The sequence below is a fragment of the Amphiura filiformis genome, chromosome 11, assembly GCF_039555335.1.
Source record: "Amphiura filiformis chromosome 11, Afil_fr2py, whole genome shotgun sequence".
NCBI lineage: Eukaryota > Metazoa > Echinodermata > Ophiuroidea > Amphilepidida > Amphiuridae > Amphiura > Amphiura filiformis.
Genome location: NC_092638.1, coordinates 28,507,222 through 28,525,778, shown reverse-complemented (window position 1 = coordinate 28,525,778; position 18,557 = coordinate 28,507,222). Strand labels below are relative to the sequence as shown.

Here is an 18,557-nt window from a genome sequence, read left to right as displayed (position 1 = left end):
ATATACCAAAAGTTGGCTTAGAAAAAGGGGTAATTGATATACCAAAATGCCGAAAATACTACCCATATTTGCGGTACGTCCCTGTATGGTCATTTGTACTAAGTACCCTGGGCTTTATAGTGTACATGATGATGAACATTAAGTTAGAAGCCACCAACTTGTCCTTGGTATCAGGGCTCTGGTATCAGGGCTTGTTTAAAAATGTTGTCGGGGTGCTGAAAATTCAGAATTGCAGTCATGTAATAGGTCTCCCAAAACTTCATCACCGTGCACCCCGGCCATGCGCCCATGTAAATGCAGAGCTGCAACCTATCACGATTCACAATAAATAAGCCTAAGCCTATATAGCGAAAATAAATCGTAAATCTTACAATTCGGATGCATTATCAGTATTGTAGGAAAAAATATCAAGCTAAATAATGTTTCATTTGTGTGAAGTCAACGAAAAAGTATTTTTGCCACACATGAACTATTTCATTTTGTTACAAACTACCGGAAAATATCTACCGTGAAATCAACCAATGAAATGCGCGGACATCATCGAAGCAGAAAGTGTGAACTATAGCGATTAAAATGGTTAAAGCTGCAAAAAAATATTTCAAAAGAAATATCTCCCGAGGCCATTTCGGTATTGTATCACAAAATAATAAATGTAAGCTAACTTGGTAATCTTGTCAAATATTTTATCAACAAGTCATCTTGGAAACGGCTTTGCTGTAAAGTTTTCATCATCGAAGATTACATTATTGGTGTAGGAGGTGTATGATCCATCGCAACATTTTATTTGAAACGGGACTTTGACGGTAAGTGCTAATTTTGTTCTATTCATGCATGCCAACCAAATGCCAACAGATGTTTAGGACATTTTGTTTTTTTAATATGATTCATAATAGTATGGTGACTGAGCCTTATATATAATGCGTTTGTTTTTATGTGCGCCGCGATAATAGGTTCCAAAAATGTGCATAAAATAGTCTCAAATCCTATAAATTTCATGATTTTATCCGGGCTTTATTTATTATTTATTTACACGTTATATAAAAGAAAAACTTTAAATGAATTAGGCCTATAGTCGAAATGAATACTGAAATCAATCCAAAAGTTTTCTAAATATTGGAAGTCGGCAAAATAAAAAAAAAAAGGGAATTGTTTCTAGTCGTGTGCCGCGCCATGCAATGCTGAGTACAGGCCTTCATTTTGTACGGAACATTTTAATGTTTTAATTCAACATGTTGCATGGCGTGTTCATTTGCAAATCCCTTAAACTTTGTGAAAACATTTTTTTTAATCAAAAAATTGCTTTGTTCAAATTCCGCAAAAGTGCAATCAATACTTAAGTGAAAATTAATATTTTGCTATCTTCAGTAGATAGCAATGTTTAAAAACTGGCAAATTCAACTCAAATCGCGATGTATTCATTACTGAACTGAAATTAGTGTAAAACCTTAATAAAGGGTACTTTGTGGTGAATGACACTCTATGCAAAGGGTTATGCCATGCTCAGATAGGCCTATACTGTCGATGTGATTATTCGGTACACAGTGCATGCCTTGTCGAGCTTGAAGGCAATACGGATTTGTGACGTGTTCAGTCAAAAGAATTTGACTTTGACGCAAGACTAACAATGAAAGTGTTACTGTCACACCTACCGGCTATGCCCACAACAATAGACCTTTACCAAGTCTCAATACACGCTGCTTGTTGACCTTGTAACCCACGAACAAAACACTTACCACTGGTTTATTTAGGAATGAATTTGGGAAATATTGCAGCCTTTTGTGATACCTGTCAAGTTGGACCGAGCAGTATAAATGATCTTTCGTTAAATTATGACAGACCGTGAATAAGTAGGACGACAACAAGTTAAAGCCATAATGTGTGATTTGCTTCACAGCGACCCCCTCAATTTTACTCGGATCTACTTTTTGCATAATTATAATGCCCAGTGGTGTACTAAAATACCACGTAAAAGACTAAGCCTGAAGTACTTTAATAACAGTTAAATTTAACTTTTTATATTAAAACCGGGTCGACCCGGTTTTATTCAGAGTTCATCGATCGATTGCCAGTGGCGTAACTCCTATGGGCTCTGGGGGGCCGCGCCCCCGGGCTAAGGGGCACCCTGGCCAGGCCTGGATACACATGCATTTCGACACGAAAATACTTTGTTATAGGAACGAAGTGGACACCTTTACCTACCATGGAGAGAATTAATCTTCATTTGGGTGCCCCCCTCAACACAAAATTTTCGCGCGCTTCGCGCGCAGTGCACCTTAACTTGTCATTTGAAAGACCGAAATTCAACTTGATTATACCAAATTAGTGGTATCTAAGCCTGACATTTCGCGCGCCCGCGCGCAATTGTTTTAGGAAGCAGAGGTATTTTGTGCTCTTGCTCCCGGGCGCCACAACCTCTAGCTACGTCACTGCAGCTAGTGATACAAAAGTAAAGCCATTGGAGAAGATGAAAACATTTTTTGTTAACATGAAGTTCATTGAAAGATGAAATTAATTTGATCGGAAACACTAATTTTTAGAAAGTTATTCGGTAGGTATATATGGCTTTCAATCAATGGCATAGCAAGCTTTCTTGATCGGGGGGTAATATTTGAGGGCAAAAACGAAAGCAATTTTGCGCTTGCATAATTTTGACCCGGTTTTCAGAGGGAATTATACATATACCGGTTTTCTTAGAGAGAGTACCGGTATGTACATTTAAGTCTTTGATCTTCCCAAAAAGGCTTTATTGAGACAATGTGCGGGCGTAGCGAGCAAAATGTTTGTATTTTACGCTATTTGGGCCCATGATCTGGGTGGAAAGGGCTTATACTTTGATCAGCTCCTAATCGGCGGGCCTTATAACATCGCGGATTAATATCAAAATATTTTACTTTGAGAATTGTTTTGTCACACCTCTCCAGAAGCATCACAAATTACTAATGCAAGTCCTATACTTTATCTACTTTCTTTAACATTAACACACAAAATATAGGCCGGACAGGTCAAATAATGGCTCTCTTAACGTGGGTCTACTTTTGGCGTAGGCCTAGTAGTAAAAGCCTAACAAGTCCCGCCTATTACGAGCTGATCAAAGTATAATAGGGACATTGTGCGCGCGAGCAGCGCGCAAATCTTTTGTATTTTGCACTATTTTGGCCCATGGATGAATTTTGGTGGAAAACGGGCTTCTTGCATGATGCAGTCATGTCTACAGTAGAATTCATCTCGACCTTTGCAGGACTTAAACCCCATTAAAAGCTATTAAACCTAAGATAACACTCATTGAAACAGCTCAACTGATTAAATCGGATCTTCTCTGGTTGTGCACAAGTGTCTGTTTTACATGTGCGATATCGCAATAAAGCTGCATTATAGCTTCAGTTGGGTAACCGATTATAAAGGAAACGAAAGGAAACAATGGTATGTGTACCTTTGTTCACGAAATGAGACAATGGCGTGCTTTTTGTAAACCAGCATTCTTGAAAATGAGCAACATAATGATTGTTGACTTAACACGGTTTGGAAATAATTTCTTCATATTTTTGGTGTTATCTGTCGTTTACATATCCTTCCTAAAACACAAAAAGTGCGACCCTCTCCAAACACCTAAATTAGCTAAAAATTTAGGACATGTTACAAAACTATATTGTCTAGAATTTTAGAAGAGTACTTTTAATATTGGCCGGTTATTTTTCACACAGCGACGTTAACTAGGCAATGTACTATTACCTATAACATTAACTAAAACACCAAAGTACGCATATTTCCAAACATCTAAATTAGCTAAAAATTTAGGACATGTTACAAAACTATATTTTCTAGAACTTTAGAAGAGTACTTTTAATATTGGCCGGTTATTTTTCACACAGCGACGTTAACTAGGCATATCCCCTTACTTTTAACGTAGGCTATTTGTAGAGGTCACGCGTCAATGGGAAAGAGCACTGTGTATTGTGTATAGGAAAACGGACAGTAACTGCAGTAGGCCTATATGGTCCCTTTTCTTTTTCTTTGCGTTCCCGATTTTCTCTTTCAATTTTTGTCGGAAGAGCACTTTTCTCTTTCATTTTTTTGTCCGGGAGGGGGGGGGCTTTGCACCATGCACACCATTGGTTAGGGGCACCCGATCTACTTTCGCCCCCGGGCACCCTGAACCAAAGTTACGCCACTGTCGATTGCTTGCTAACATCTCCCGTGCATGTCAGCTTTGTGTACACGTACGTACACACGTCGAGCGCGATGTTCCGTGTAGTATTACATGTTACGATCGGCGAGCGTAGTACACGCATTGTAGGCGCTGGATGAAATCGCAGTTTTCTTCGTTATACCTCATTTGTTTGGCTCGAATTTAAAAGGGGATAATGTGATCAGTGAAAACAAGCATTTAAATAGGAATAGGGTACCTGCAGGTAATATGGGACCATTAAGGACGTTTAGCTTATGTGCATAAAAACTATAGAAGATATGCCCAAAAGAGATTGTTATTATGAACAACCTGTCCTTTAAGATTAATAAAACAGGCAATGTTATCTGGTTTTTATGTTTGTTTGGACGCTATGACGTCAAAATGACGTCATCGTCAAGTGTCCCATATTACCTGCATGTGCAGGTAATATGGGACACTGTGTTATCTCTATGGTGAAAATCAAAATGTTCAGAAAATCACTCTTTTGTTCTAAAAACATTTTTGTTACATGATTTTGAATGTTAAATGCAAATTTCAACAAGAAAATTCAATTTTCTAAATAGTTTTGCTTTTCGCATTGACAATGCACACAATTTCCTATGTGTCCCATATTACCTGCACCCATTCAGTTGAAAATCAGAGAAAATAATCATTTATAAAGGAAAGTGCCACTTTTCAGTGGAATTTTACCTGCTGATAAGCTTAACCCATCACCTAAAGATCATAAAAAGTGACAAATGCACCCTCAGTACCAGAGTATTTGGATACACAATCATAAAATGTGGCGTCATTGATTTTATATCAGGCCAAAAAAACGACGTACATTTTTGGGCAATTTCACTCTTTTTGGCATTGATTTCCAAGAGTTTGATACACAGACTCCAAAACTGCATTTCTAGAAGCACAATTGATGTCTCTAAACACTTAACAAATCAACTTAAAGTGTGTACCTTCTCTAAGCTACTTTTTGTTAAAATGAAAACAGGTGTCCCATATTACCTGCTGTCCCATATTACCTGCAGGTACCCTATATTCTTTATGCAAATCACACATTATTGCTTTAAGTTATTTTCCAGATAGATGATTTGGGAGTCGGGACCCGAACGACGGAAAAACTTTGAACGCCAATCCCTGGGGCGCCAACTAGCAATGACTAGTTCGATTAATGCTATAATGAGACTAAAGTCACTAAACGTTCAAGTTCGAATCCCGGGATTCGAATGAAACTGAGACTATGGTCTTTGATCCATAGGGAAACGTGGGTTCGACTCATGACAGATCCAGGCACCCTGGGGTATGAATTCTAACCTCGGTCTTTGAATTGAGACATCGCGCGTGCCTAGCTATACCTACTTCCATGCAGTTGAAATACTAAGGGAGTGTTCAGAAATACTTCAAGGCTGGGCACTTGGACATTTTTGGAGTCAAAACTTTTGCGCCCCCCCTCCAGAGAACTTTTGAACCCCTCCATTTCGCCCAGCTCACACCAAAGTATTTCTGAACACTCCTAATGTAAGATAAGGCCTTAATTTTTCTACACCGGGGGCGTGAATTCAAATGGATAAGGAGGGGGGGCAAAGCCAAATTTTCATCCCCATTTTGTCAATAATTTTGTTGTTCCATTTTTAGTCATTTTAGCATGTTTAATGACACTTTATCCTCACGTCTTCATTTTATCCCTGACAAATTTCTGTGGGGGAAATTTACCCTCCCCGGCTGTAGGGGAAATTTGCCCTCCCCGGCTACGCGCGCCACTGGATTTATTGCTATCTACGGAAGATAGCTTTATAATTTATTATGAGCTGTAGTTCTGCGTGATTTAACAAAAGTCAGTATATAACAATGGAATTTAAACGGTTGAGTGAATATCATCATTTATTTAGATGTGTCATTAATTTTATTATCCATATCATGAATATTCATTTTTTTTACACAAAATGGAATGTTTGTGTTAAAAAAAAATAAAACCTTAGAATAAACAGTGCGGAATATTTAGGAGGCACCTTTTGACTTCAGCGAGATTTGTTTTAATAGGTATTGCCCTGGTTATCTTTGTTTTTGTAATTTTCATCTATAGCCTACACATTTTATAGGTGCGGAAAGTGTTTTATTCAGTGTTTATGGGGAAAGTGTTTTGTTGTTGTTGTTTTTGTTTTTTTGTTTCTTTTGTTTTTTAGTGTGCATGATAGTAGGGAAATGTTTTTTGTTTTGCTCATGCAGTGGGAGAAATTATTTGTTTTTGTTTTCCAAAAACACCCAGCGTCCTGGAAATGTATAAATCGATTGAACACAAGCGCAAGTAGCACACCTCGTGCGTAAAATGGTGGTGGTGGGAGGGAGGCCGGGGGAGGGGAGGGGTATGTGGATGGGCGAAGGGTGTGTTATTGTTGAAGTTTGTTTTAGTTGTTTTTATACACTTTATATACGTACCACTTAAAATGATATATTAGAAACGGGTTAGATATGCTTTATGCTCTATAAAGCAATACTTTATAGTACCGTAATTATGTGGCTTTAGACCGCAGCTTTATTATGTTGACGGCTTTCGGAGCTTTTCCGACTTGGGTCATAATATCATTTGCATTATGGTGGGTCTGTATCTTATGTGCTTGTTGTTTACCTCCATCAGAACTCTGCCTGCAGTGTTGTTATTTTTGAGTGAAAATGAGTATCACGGCCAGGTGAGTTGCTATGTCGTCGCGAAAACGAAATCGGGAATTCTTGAGTGTTTCTAGACCTATAATAGCGTCATCGGACTCAAGTTGTTCGTTGATATGCATCATTCATATCAAAGTGTTCTATTTCTAAAAAAAAACCTAGTAGAAACAGATTAAGCGAGCTTTAAGGGGTACTACACCCCTCGATAAATTTGTGTCTATTTTTGCATTTTCTCAAAAACTAATAACACACTGGGAACAAAAGTTATGTATATTATAGGGGCAAGGAATCCAATTACTACACTGGAATTTCAGTGACCCAAGACAAGCGGTTTGTTATTTATGATAAGAAATAAGGTACCGCTAGGGTGTACCTCATTTCCTATCATATATACTGAACCGCTTGTCTTGAGTCACTGAAATTTCAGTGTAGTAATTGGATTCCTTGCCCCAATAATATACATAAGTTTTGTTACCAGTTTGTTATTAATTTTAAAGAAAATGCAAAAATTGTCACAAATTTACCACAGGGGTGTAGTACCCCCTTAAATACTTAAATAGGTTCAAGTCGACTCAAGAATGACCAGTTGTGTCGCCCGGTACGCAGGTATAATTTCCTAGCTAACAATTTGGGGAGAGCGCCGTATGCACGCACCCCAGTCACGCACCCACCCGTATCTCTGGGAAGCTGGAGGTCAGATACACAATCCTTTATCTACTATACTCCCTATTCCAGAAAAATACAGCACTCATTTTTTGGGATTAAAATTTTTTCCTGTTTTGCCAATTGAAACATAGCTAAATCCTAATCCTTTCGCTAGATCTAACGTACTGACAATAAAAGTCAAATCTTAAGGGATCTAAAATGAGCGTTTATTGCGTTTCGACAGTATTTTTTTGTGGGACATGAGAGCACCTCAGACCTATCGAATTGCATTCTGAATACGAAGCATGTCTTTCTGATATCAAATAATTTTCATTTTTGAAAATCACAATATAATACAAATTTTATGACAAATTATAAAAATTTGATATTTTTCAAATTTTGATATATAACAGTCCTCGAAGTAAATTATATAAATCTAATGACATATTCTTAAAGTGTATGTAGCAGGGAGGAAAAGCCGACGGTCAATTGAAAATTTTTACCTTTCATATTGAAGATATGGATTTTTTCCCAAAAGACCTAATTTTTTTGGTGTTTTGGGAAAAAATCCATATCTTCAATACGAAAGGTCAAAATTTTCAATTGATCGTCGGCTTTTCATCCCACCTACATACACTTTAAGTATAAATCATCAGATTTATAAAGTTTACTTCAAGTATTGTTAAATATCAAAAATATCAAATTTTAATGATTTGCCATAAAATGTGTATTAAATTGCGAATTTCAAAAATCAAAATTATTTGATATCAGAATGACATTCTTCGTATTCAGAATGCAATTCGATATGTCTGATGTGCTCTAATGTCCCACAATAAATACTGTCCAAACGTTCATACCCCAGCCCTTAATATTTTTGCAATCTGAGGGAAAATAGACTAAAAACATGCACTTTTCCATGGGTTTTCTTTCAATTGTAGTCACAAAATTCGAAGACTTGGCACAAGTCTAAGGAATGGAAATCTTGAGTATAGGCGAAGAGTTAGCTCATAATTTTAATATTGTAAGTTATTTTATTTTGATAATTGGTTATGTAAAAGATTAGAAAATGTGTTTTCCAAAAATTAGAATGCATAACTTAAACTAGTCTTCGTACAAGTCTTTGGGCTTGATTCCCGGGGGGCACTCCAACTTTGGAGGTGACGCGTATGTAGGGCTGTTAAGACCCCTTTTTCAGCATCGCTGTCACCCAAAGACCCCATATTTTTTACGAACACATGCTCTGTCACCCGAAGACCCCATATTTTTCCATTTGATCTGTCACCCAAAGACCCTTACAAGTTCAATTTGAACCGCAACTTTCATTTATCACTGATTTTGTTACTTATTTTGAAAAAACAAAGAAATTTGAAGCCATTTAGAACTAGAAATTTGATTTTCGAGGTTTCTGTGGCGCTTTTTCAACTCTCACCCAAAGATTCCATTTTAAAAAAAGGTCATGTTCTCACCCATCAATGACCCCATATTTTTTACATTTTGCTCTCACCGAATGCCATAAATCGCTCTCACCCAATGACCCCATATTTTTTACATTTTGCTCTCACCGAATGCCCCTTAGTGCGAAAGTGCCAGCCCTACACCTATATCCATTTCATATTGAAGTGCCCCCCGGGGCTTGATTGTCACAGCATATGAAAAACGGCTTAAAACGCATGCTTTTGGCCTATTTCCAAAAAATATCCAAATATTGAAATTTGACTTGCCAGTTAGAACTAACTATCACTGGCAGGATTTAGCTATGTTTCACTTGGCAAAACAGGATAATTTTTTTAATCAAAAATATTAGTGCTGCCGAGTGTATTTTTCTGGAATAGGGAGTAGTCTCGGTCACAGCCGGCCAATTTGTGCTCCTTCATCACTTAACAAAATAGTGACGAACTAAGGAGGAGCATAGATTGGATTAGATTGGATTCCCCGGGCAACTTCCCGGGAAAACATAAAACGTCAGCAAAAACATACATGTAGTAATAGTATCAGTTCCCGAACTTCCCACCCCTCTTAATTCGAGGCCGGAATATAGCGAAGAAGCCCTTTCTGCAATAGCTGCCATCAGTGACAACCCAATAGATATTTTGACAATTTCTGCATGCATTCTGTGTTGATGTAGGCGCTAGGCCTATACAATATAAAAATACAACATATATGGCAGCTATTGCAGATGGAGCATTCTTCCACTACTAACCTCTGGATATATAATAGTAATAATACCCCCTTAACTCAAATTGTGTTCACCGCACCACAGACTTCGGAATAGTACGGGGCCATGCGTCACAGAAATGCCTCCCGTAGGCATTTCATAGTTCATTTGACGCTCATACTGGTTTCAGTTTTTAAAAAAAATGAACATGAAATGTCTACGAATTTACTTATGGCCTCGGACTATCATATATATACATAACACCATCGCAATGCACCTTTTCTCGTCCAAATCATGATCACGAATCTCACCTTGCTCCTGTACATTTCCTCCGATTAGCTCCAAATAGCGTCTCAAAGTATAACAACACCATTTATTTACTTTCCGAACAGTCACGTCAGCCCTCCTTAATCATTTTAACTGTTTTATCCATAATACACCCAACAAGTTACTCATTTATATACTAATTCAATAAGTTCTTGTATTCGGCAATATTGGGTAAAATCACTAAAATGATGCAGGCGCGGATACAAGGCAGGGAGGTGGGGCTGGACTAATAGTCCCGGTTAGGCCAAAAAAAAAAAGGTGTTTGTTTGCCCAGACACGACCGACCCAAAAAATCAAAAAACATCATGCACTTTTTTATTTTATTTTTTACAATGATATAAAAATAAAGAAAAGGGTGTTTTTTTCCCTATAAATATGCCAAATGACACTTGAAAGTTAATATTCCAGGCAATCACAGCTTTCATTCTTCCCATTTAGCCCTCCCCAACAACATTTTACCATCAATCAACATCAATATAGAGAACCAAGGATGTCAAGTATGGTCTGGGATTTTGTATTTAACAGGCTTCCAGCCCATCACCCTTGCAAAAGACATGCATTTATGCTGAATCTTTATCAAGATTTTGTTGCCAACGAGATTAAGGGGGTACTACACCCCTGGGGTAAATTTGTGACTATTTGTGCATTTTTCTCAAAAAATAATAACACACTGGTAACAACAAGTTATGTTATTGGGGCAAGGAATCCAATTACTGCACTGAAATTTCAGTGACTCAAGACAAGCGGTTCAGTATATATGATAGGAAATGAGGTACATCTTAGCGGTACCTTATTTCTTATCATAAATAACGAACCGCTTGTCTTGGGTCACTGAAATTCTAGTGTAGTAATTGGATTCTTTGCCCCTATAATATACATAACTTTTGTTACCACTGTGTTATTAGTTTTTGAGAAAAATGCAAAAATAGACGCAAATTTATCGAGGGGTGTAGTACCCCCTTAAACTTTATATGATAAGGTTGAAATACATTAAAGTTTATATTAAGGGCAGTGTAATGGGAGCGAACATGGACCTTTTCGGGCATCATTATTTCCGAATTGTATGTCAAAAGTATATAAAACTATACATTTTTGGAAAGGAAATGAGTCAAGGAATCCCATGGTGACGTCAGATTTGTTCAAAAATCTCGAGTTTTTGAACAAATCACAAAAATTCACTTTTTTACCCCATTTTTTTTGTGACAAGTTAGAAAAAAATCCGTTCGGAGTAAAAAAAATTCAGTTAGCTTTTCATGAAGAAGAGACATGAACTTAGGGAAGGTTTTTTATTTTTTGAAATTCGTCTCTTTTTCGAAATATTGAAAAAACATGTGAAAAAAGCAATTTTGTCACTCTATTAAGCTAAAATTGCACAGAATGGTGTATATTTTTGTTTAAAACAAATATTTTGAAAAAATGAGAAAACCTTCCCTAGGCTTTGATGTACTCTAAACGATAGTGCAAAAAGTTTACCTTTTGCTTGCATATTTATTGAGTTATCTTGTCATAAAAATCGTGCAATATTGTCAAAAGTGAACTCTGAGAAATCGACGTGTTAGTAAAAAAATGTCAAAATTATGCACAAGACGTCCTTATATTTTAAAACGGTAAGACGTTCACGCTTGTAAAAGCTGTATCTGGTGCATGGTCTAAATATGCATCTGTTTGCACCAATAAATCTATACTGTCTGCTTTCAGTGCGCCAAAATTCAAAATAATTAAAAAATCTAAGTGGCATTTTGACTGCAAATTTATGTTTTGTTTACACCACATTTGCTGGTGTGAACAACAAACCGAATGCGCCTAGACTGCGTTGGACATACGCGCAGAGTTGCGCCGCGTCACGCTAAGCAAATCGCGCGCGTAATCAAAATATTTCGCAATCGCGCATTTCTGACTCATTATTTCCCGCCAATTTACTAAGCTGTCTTGAGCCATGTGACTTCTTAGAGTTGAAAAGAGTGAAACAAATCAAGCAAAAATACGAGTAAATATTAGCAAGTTGTATTTTATCAGTTTCAAGTGAAAGAATACATCTTAGTGTGGATAAATATCAAGAAATCTCAAATTCGGGCGTGAACGAACGTGTCTTCCATTACTCTGGCCTTAAATACACACAAGTACAAAATGTAAGGCTGAATGTCTTATACACCAATCCGACTAGACCATTACTAAGGTGTCCCCGACGTAAAACTGCGGTGTTCCAAGTTCGGGGGTTCCATCAATTACTTGTTAGTCTGCTATACAGAATTGTACACAACAGTGAGTTTCAATACACGATCATGAATTGATTGAACAAATAGAGGTTATCCACTTCACTCATGTGTGACTTCTAACTAACAAAAGGCGCTGATTCCCGAAGTATTCCTTATTCAAAACAATTCAATGCATGACCTCGGAGTTACCTGCATGACTCTTGGCGGGCTATTTTGAAACAGTCATGGTTGCACATGCAGGTACTTTTGAAAGTCCTAAACAAGGTATAGCAGTCGTTGATAGGATATGCAGCTTATAGGACACGGATAACCTCTATTATATCTCCTGCACTGGTACATCTGTGGTTCCGTCAATAGAGGCCAAATAGAGTAAACGCTTTTTGGATTGGTGTATATATTTTCTCTTACCCCACTTGCTGCAACACGTGTAGGCCTACAGATGTAAAAAAAAAAAAAAAAAAAAAAAAGGAAATCGACCTACCGACCCACTCCTTTGTACCCCATGTCTGGGCAAACAAACACTTTTTTTTTTTTTGGCCTTATCGCAATAGTACGGTGTACTATGGCGGACAATTTCTCCAACTTAGTAAAATTTGGCGCGCAGTTTGTTGGTACAAAATCGTTTCTCCAATGTGAAATGGTTCCGCGAAATGGTTTTTACAGTGCGAAAACATTTCTCCAATTTGAGATAGTGTCATCAACAAGATGCATGAATTTCTCCATCAAATAAATTCAGTTTTACAACGTGGTGAATTAATATCATCACGTTAGATAAATTAATTTAGATCGTGTTTGAGAAATTAATTCATTTTGTTGGAGAATTTAAGGGTTCTGGTATGAGCGTTTGGACAGTATTTTTTGTGGGACATGAGAGCACATCAGACGTTTCGAATTGCATTCTGAATACGGAGAATGTCCTTCTGATATCAAATAATTTAGATTTTTTAAATTCGCGATTAGTACAAGTTTTATGACAAAATTTAAAATTTTTTTAACTTTTGATATAACAGTCATCGAAGTAAACTTTATAAATCTAATGATACGCACTTAAAGTGTATGCAGCTGTGGTGAAAAGCCGACGAAAATTTTGACCTTTCATATTGAAGATATACATATTTTTCCCCAAAAGACCTAATTGTTTTTGGTGTTTTGGGGAAAAATCCATATCTTCAATACAAAAGGTCAAAATATATTTTCAATTGATCGTCGGCTTTTCTTCGAGGACTGTTAAATATCAAAAATTCAATTTTTAATCATTTGCCATGATCGCGAATTTCAAGAAATCAAAATTATTTGACATTAGAAGGACATTCGTCGTATTCAGAATAAAATGCAATTTAGCCTGCCTGTTTTTATTTTCCAACATGATTTATAATATCTTTCGTTTTCTTTATTTCAGCAAAGCACACGTGACTGGATTGAATGTCCAGTACGGAAGCCAATTTGAGCCATCCAACAATAACAGCAAACGTGAGACGACGTCAACAGCAAGCAAGATGAGCGATAAAAAAGCCGTGATCAAAAATGCCGACATGTCGGAGGATATGCAGACAGATGCCGTCGATTGTGCGACACAAGCCATGGAGAAATTCAACATCGAGAAAGACATTGCCGCATATATCAAGAAAGAATTCGACAAGAAATACAACCCAACATGGCATTGCATTGTGGGAAGGAATTTTGGCAGCTATGTGACACACGAGACCAAGCATTTCATCTACTTTTATCTGGGACAAGTAGCGGTGCTCCTCTTCAAATCGGGATAAAGATGATTGACCTGTAAATAACGCTAAATCAGCATTATTGACTTTCTTCACTAGCGTTGTCTTTTTGAAGACATTTCTTGCGCTTGAACTGTTTTCGTTTTATACCAGACATTTAAAATGTTTTTGGATTTTTTTTCATAATGTTACAACCGAGATGATGTGGCACATTTGTAGTGACTGAAACTATGCTGAAACAAAGTAATATTATCAATGTGGTTATCGTTGGAACATGCTTAAAACATCTAAAACATGCGTAAAACATCTCGAAAGAACCATTTTCTTGGCTAAAGAACGGTTTTTGGTTCTACAAAGAACCCCGTTGCTTTTCCATGGGGTTCTTTGCAAAAACAAAAACAAAAAAGGTTTTAGCCAAGAAAATGGTTCTTTGTAGAACCTTAAGTTCAAGAAGAACCTTTAAGGAACCCTTAATAGAGAACCCTTCAAGGTTCTATGCAGAAAAGAAAAAAAGATTCTTTAGCCAAGAAAATGGTTTTATAAAATCAAAAACGGTTCACAATGCTTTTTACCTTTCTTAACTTTGCGACGAGTCCTTGAATTAATTAATTAGAAAATCACTATAGGCCTATTTAAATCTTTAAGGTTCTTTATAGAACTTTGAAGGTTCTATATAGAATCTTATCATTGTTTAGGGTGCTCATACGGAAAAGTTGCACCTTTTTTTTCTTTTACAAATGTATGGTTCAATAGACATCAACAACAAAAGCCTATTTCCAAATTTCACTTGATTCAGACATTGAATTGGGCTCTTCCATTTAAAATCCACACTACCGCTGTGGAAGATTTTGAAAATATCTGCCACAGGGGGTGTACCGGTATGAATTTCAGATAAATCTTAGCTTCTTAGGCAGCTCCATTTTATTTTCATTCACCCTCTGCTATGCTCTGAGAAAGATTCAACATGAATCTTCCCCTGTGTGGGAGGGTGAGTTTCAAACGGAGCTGCTAAAGTGTTCAATCTATTTAGAATTCATACTCCCCACGTGGAAGGTATTTCCAAAATCCACAGGGGTAGTGTGGATTTTAAATGGAATAGCCCATTACGAGTTACACCTGTATTACCAATTCAATATATTTAATAAGAAAGAAACACAAATCCCGACCGGCACACAACCCAATATTTGAAAAAAAAAGCAAGGGAATGTGCAGGCATTTGAATCGAACCCACGATCTTCGATTCGTGGGTTCGATTCCCATGCCGGCACATCCCCCCTTTTTTCAAGTTTGGTTGTCATGGTTGTGTGCCAGTTGGGATTAGTATGATAAAGATTGAACTTAAATTTAAGATTTTTTTATTGCTTGTAAACATTTTACACCAACCTTTATATCACTTGTATATACGTAAATTAAAGATAAATTAAAGCGACTCTTTTACCTGAAATTTCGTATTAGTGTTTAATTCAACGTTAACTCAGGGGATGTGCACTAATTATGAGCCCTGTGTGGAAGGGTAAAATGGGGGGGGGATAGCGAAGATTATTTGGCCAGGCGAGGGGGTGAACAAGAAGTTTTGGTCTGCCGAGAAGGGGCAAATAACACGCTCTAAAAGGCTTAGATACAAGTAAACAATACATAAACGTCGTTAAAATATGCGAAATTTCCAGCTGAGAGGGGGGACAAGCATTTTTGGCAGGCCGAGATCGAGAAGGGGTGCATGCAATTTCTGGCACGACATTTTGACATTTTATCCCCTGGGGAGCTAAATTATTGCACAGCCCCTCATGTCCTCAGTCTGGGGGAGGGGGTGCTACGCAAATTGACCACCCAAACAGGTCAAAATTGACCTTTTGGTAAATCATATAAGCCCTGAGATGTCGTCATTTGACGTCACGCCGATGCACACATCGTTTAGCGATCATCGTGCGTATCACGGTGGACACGTCAAATCATAGGCCTACATCTCAGTTGAACCGCAGAGAATTTAATATTGGCTTTAGCATGTTTAGGGGGCTAGCATATTCTTCGGAAGGGGTGGGTCCCAAATATACTGGGGGTCATAAATTTTTGGGGAAAAAATAGGGCCGGTCATAAACTTTTTGATGACCAAAACAAGATAACCAAAGACAGTGTGTTAATTTTATTCAAAAAGACCGATTACAATATGACTGAACAAAAGCAGTACAATTTTAGCACGTCGGTTCGGTTGGGGGGGCACAATAATTATTGACGCTGACTTTTGTAAATGGGACCCCCTTCCGAAGAAAATGCCAGCCCCTTACCGAAAATTTCAATTGTAAAGAAAAATTAACGAAGAGACCACTACTTAGCGAATTTAATTAGGAATCGGTAAGAAGCTGTGCAATAATGGGCCGGGAGGGTAAAATATCCAAACACACAAACAGTGTGTCAAAATTGCTCCCCGCCCGCCTCTCAGCCTGCGAAAATAATTTCACAAGCCAAATATTTGGGAACCCAATTTGAAAATTGAAATGGTCTAATAGATATAAACGTATAGCGAGCGGACATTTTACATATTTGAACGTTCAGTGGCGCACTGTGGCTGCTCTCCTACCCGGGGGGGGGTGCAGAAAGGGTAAATTTTGCCGCCCCATTCATCAACAGCCCGAAAATATTGACCCAATTTTTTTAGCCAGTGCGCTCAAGAATCTTAAAAAGTGTTTCATTACTAACTATTTTGACACCCCTTCCCCCTTTAGCGGCACCCCTTCTGGCAACAAAAAGCACCATTTTATAGTCTCATTCCTTCCACAATTTTTAAAACATTTTCCATGATATTCCGTCTTCTTGACGGCTTCCCCCGTTCTATGCCCGCCCTTTTCTCTTAAATAATTCTTCTTGTCGCATCCTCTTCTGCCACTGCCCATTCTTTTTTGCCGCCCCCTGGTTTACCCCGAGGGGCTCGCGCCCCAAAGACCCCCCAAAAAAAAAAAATACTCGCATGCATGGTTTTCGGGTGTCTACTGCAGACGACAAGTTTCAAACTTTTTTTAATTGAAAATTCCGAAAATTTCAGAATTGTAAATTTTCATAACCATTGGAATCGGCATGAAAAATACATTAAAATGAGGACAAAAATTATGTATGCAATTATGCATAATTAATTAGCCCTAATTTGCATAATCAGTTAGTATCTGTGTAGCGCCCCGGAATGGGATTATTCTTTTTCGAACATCATATTTGTAACGCATGATTGTATTATCAGAAAATCTTATTTTTTCAGTGAGTTTTGCCTTATTCTGTGTTTGATTATGACAAACGGGAAGAAAAAAAAAACCAAACTTTAAAAATATAAGGCATGCTTGATCGATCCTTATAATTTATGAAATCAATTAATTTACTATTGTTAATTGTGATAAAATAGTAATTTGTGCCTGTAGGGATATTACATATTTTTTTTCTCATGTTAATCATAATCTCCTTTTATGATGTGCTACTTTCTCCATGGAAAAAGGAGAAGAATTCTCTTATCTCCATGCTTTTTTAAATATAGTTAAAACATCGGTCAAAGTTGATTTTTTTTAAGGATTACATATATAATTGTAAAATTTTACAGTGGTTGCTTCAATATGATTTCAAATATAAAATATAGAGTGCAGTACTCGCAACCTGCAACTTGTAAGTTCATTTTTTAAAGCAGTACAATATTGACATTTTACAGTGGTTGCTTCAATATGATTTCAAATATAAAATATAGAGTGCAGTACTCGCAACCTGCAACTTGTAAGTTCAATTTTTAAAGCAGCTGTACCGCACTTTTTTTTTTATTTGAAAATCCAGCAAGTCCTAATTTTTTATGAAGAAAAATACTTAGTATTTCCCCGGGAGTATTTCAAAATAAAATAGAATTACTGTTTGAGTCTGTTTCTTAAATGTGATCAATATCCTAGCAATACAACACAACCCCATCGACCATAGCGACGGCCCTGAGCTCATACGGTTTGGAATTGTCAATATTTGACACTTGCGTTGAGGGGAGGGGTATCCTTAAGGGATCTGGAATGAGCGTTTCGACCAACGCACTGAATGGTCTATTGTTCTATTGTGTCCGATTTGAGCGCTGACATGGAAAATGTTGCCAATCAATATTCATGAGAGTGTACATTCAACGTCCAATTTTCGAAATTGGGTGACTTGTGCTTGACAGGTGTAAAATACATCTGACTGGGCGTTTTAAATAGTAACGCATTGACATCATCGAATGGCTGCCTATAGTGCTGTTAGTGTTAGGCCTATGTGGGGGGGGGCTGTGTTTAGTTTCTATAATAATTATTATATGGCCTACAGTTATTTGTCATTCCTTTCATTTCCTTTCTCTGTAGGCCTACTTATTCTTTCCTTGCTAAAGTATCACTCCCTCTTCTTATCTCCCTTCCTTTTCCATCCCCCTCTTACTTATTGTCCCCTCTCATTCCTATCATTTTCCTTACCTTTCTATTTATTTACTTCTATTTATTTATTTCTCTTCATTCTCTTCATCCTCCAGTCCCCCTCTCATTCTTCATATCCCCTCCTCCACCTCTTCCTCCCTCATCCCCTCCCAAGACCTCTCACAGAAGAGCAGGCCCCCTTCAGTACGCCACTGTTTATGACATTCTCCTTCTTAAAATAATATAAAATAAAATAAA

General features: G+C 37.4%; 1 protein-coding gene across 1 annotated transcript; it reads left to right on the top strand.

Moving 5' to 3' along the window:
- Positions 1 to 6,762: 6,762 nt before the first annotated feature.
- On the top strand, positions 6,763 to 13,969 carry LOC140164677 (dynein light chain 2, cytoplasmic-like). Its single transcript, XM_072188025.1, has 2 exons — positions 6,763 to 6,867; positions 13,587 to 13,969. The coding sequence occupies exons 1-2, from the start codon at positions 6,851 to 6,853 to the stop codon at positions 13,951 to 13,953; spliced, it is 384 nt and encodes a 127-aa protein (XP_072044126.1). The 5' UTR covers positions 6,763 to 6,850; the 3' UTR covers positions 13,954 to 13,969.
- The last annotated feature ends 4,588 nt before the right edge of the window (positions 13,970 to 18,557 follow it).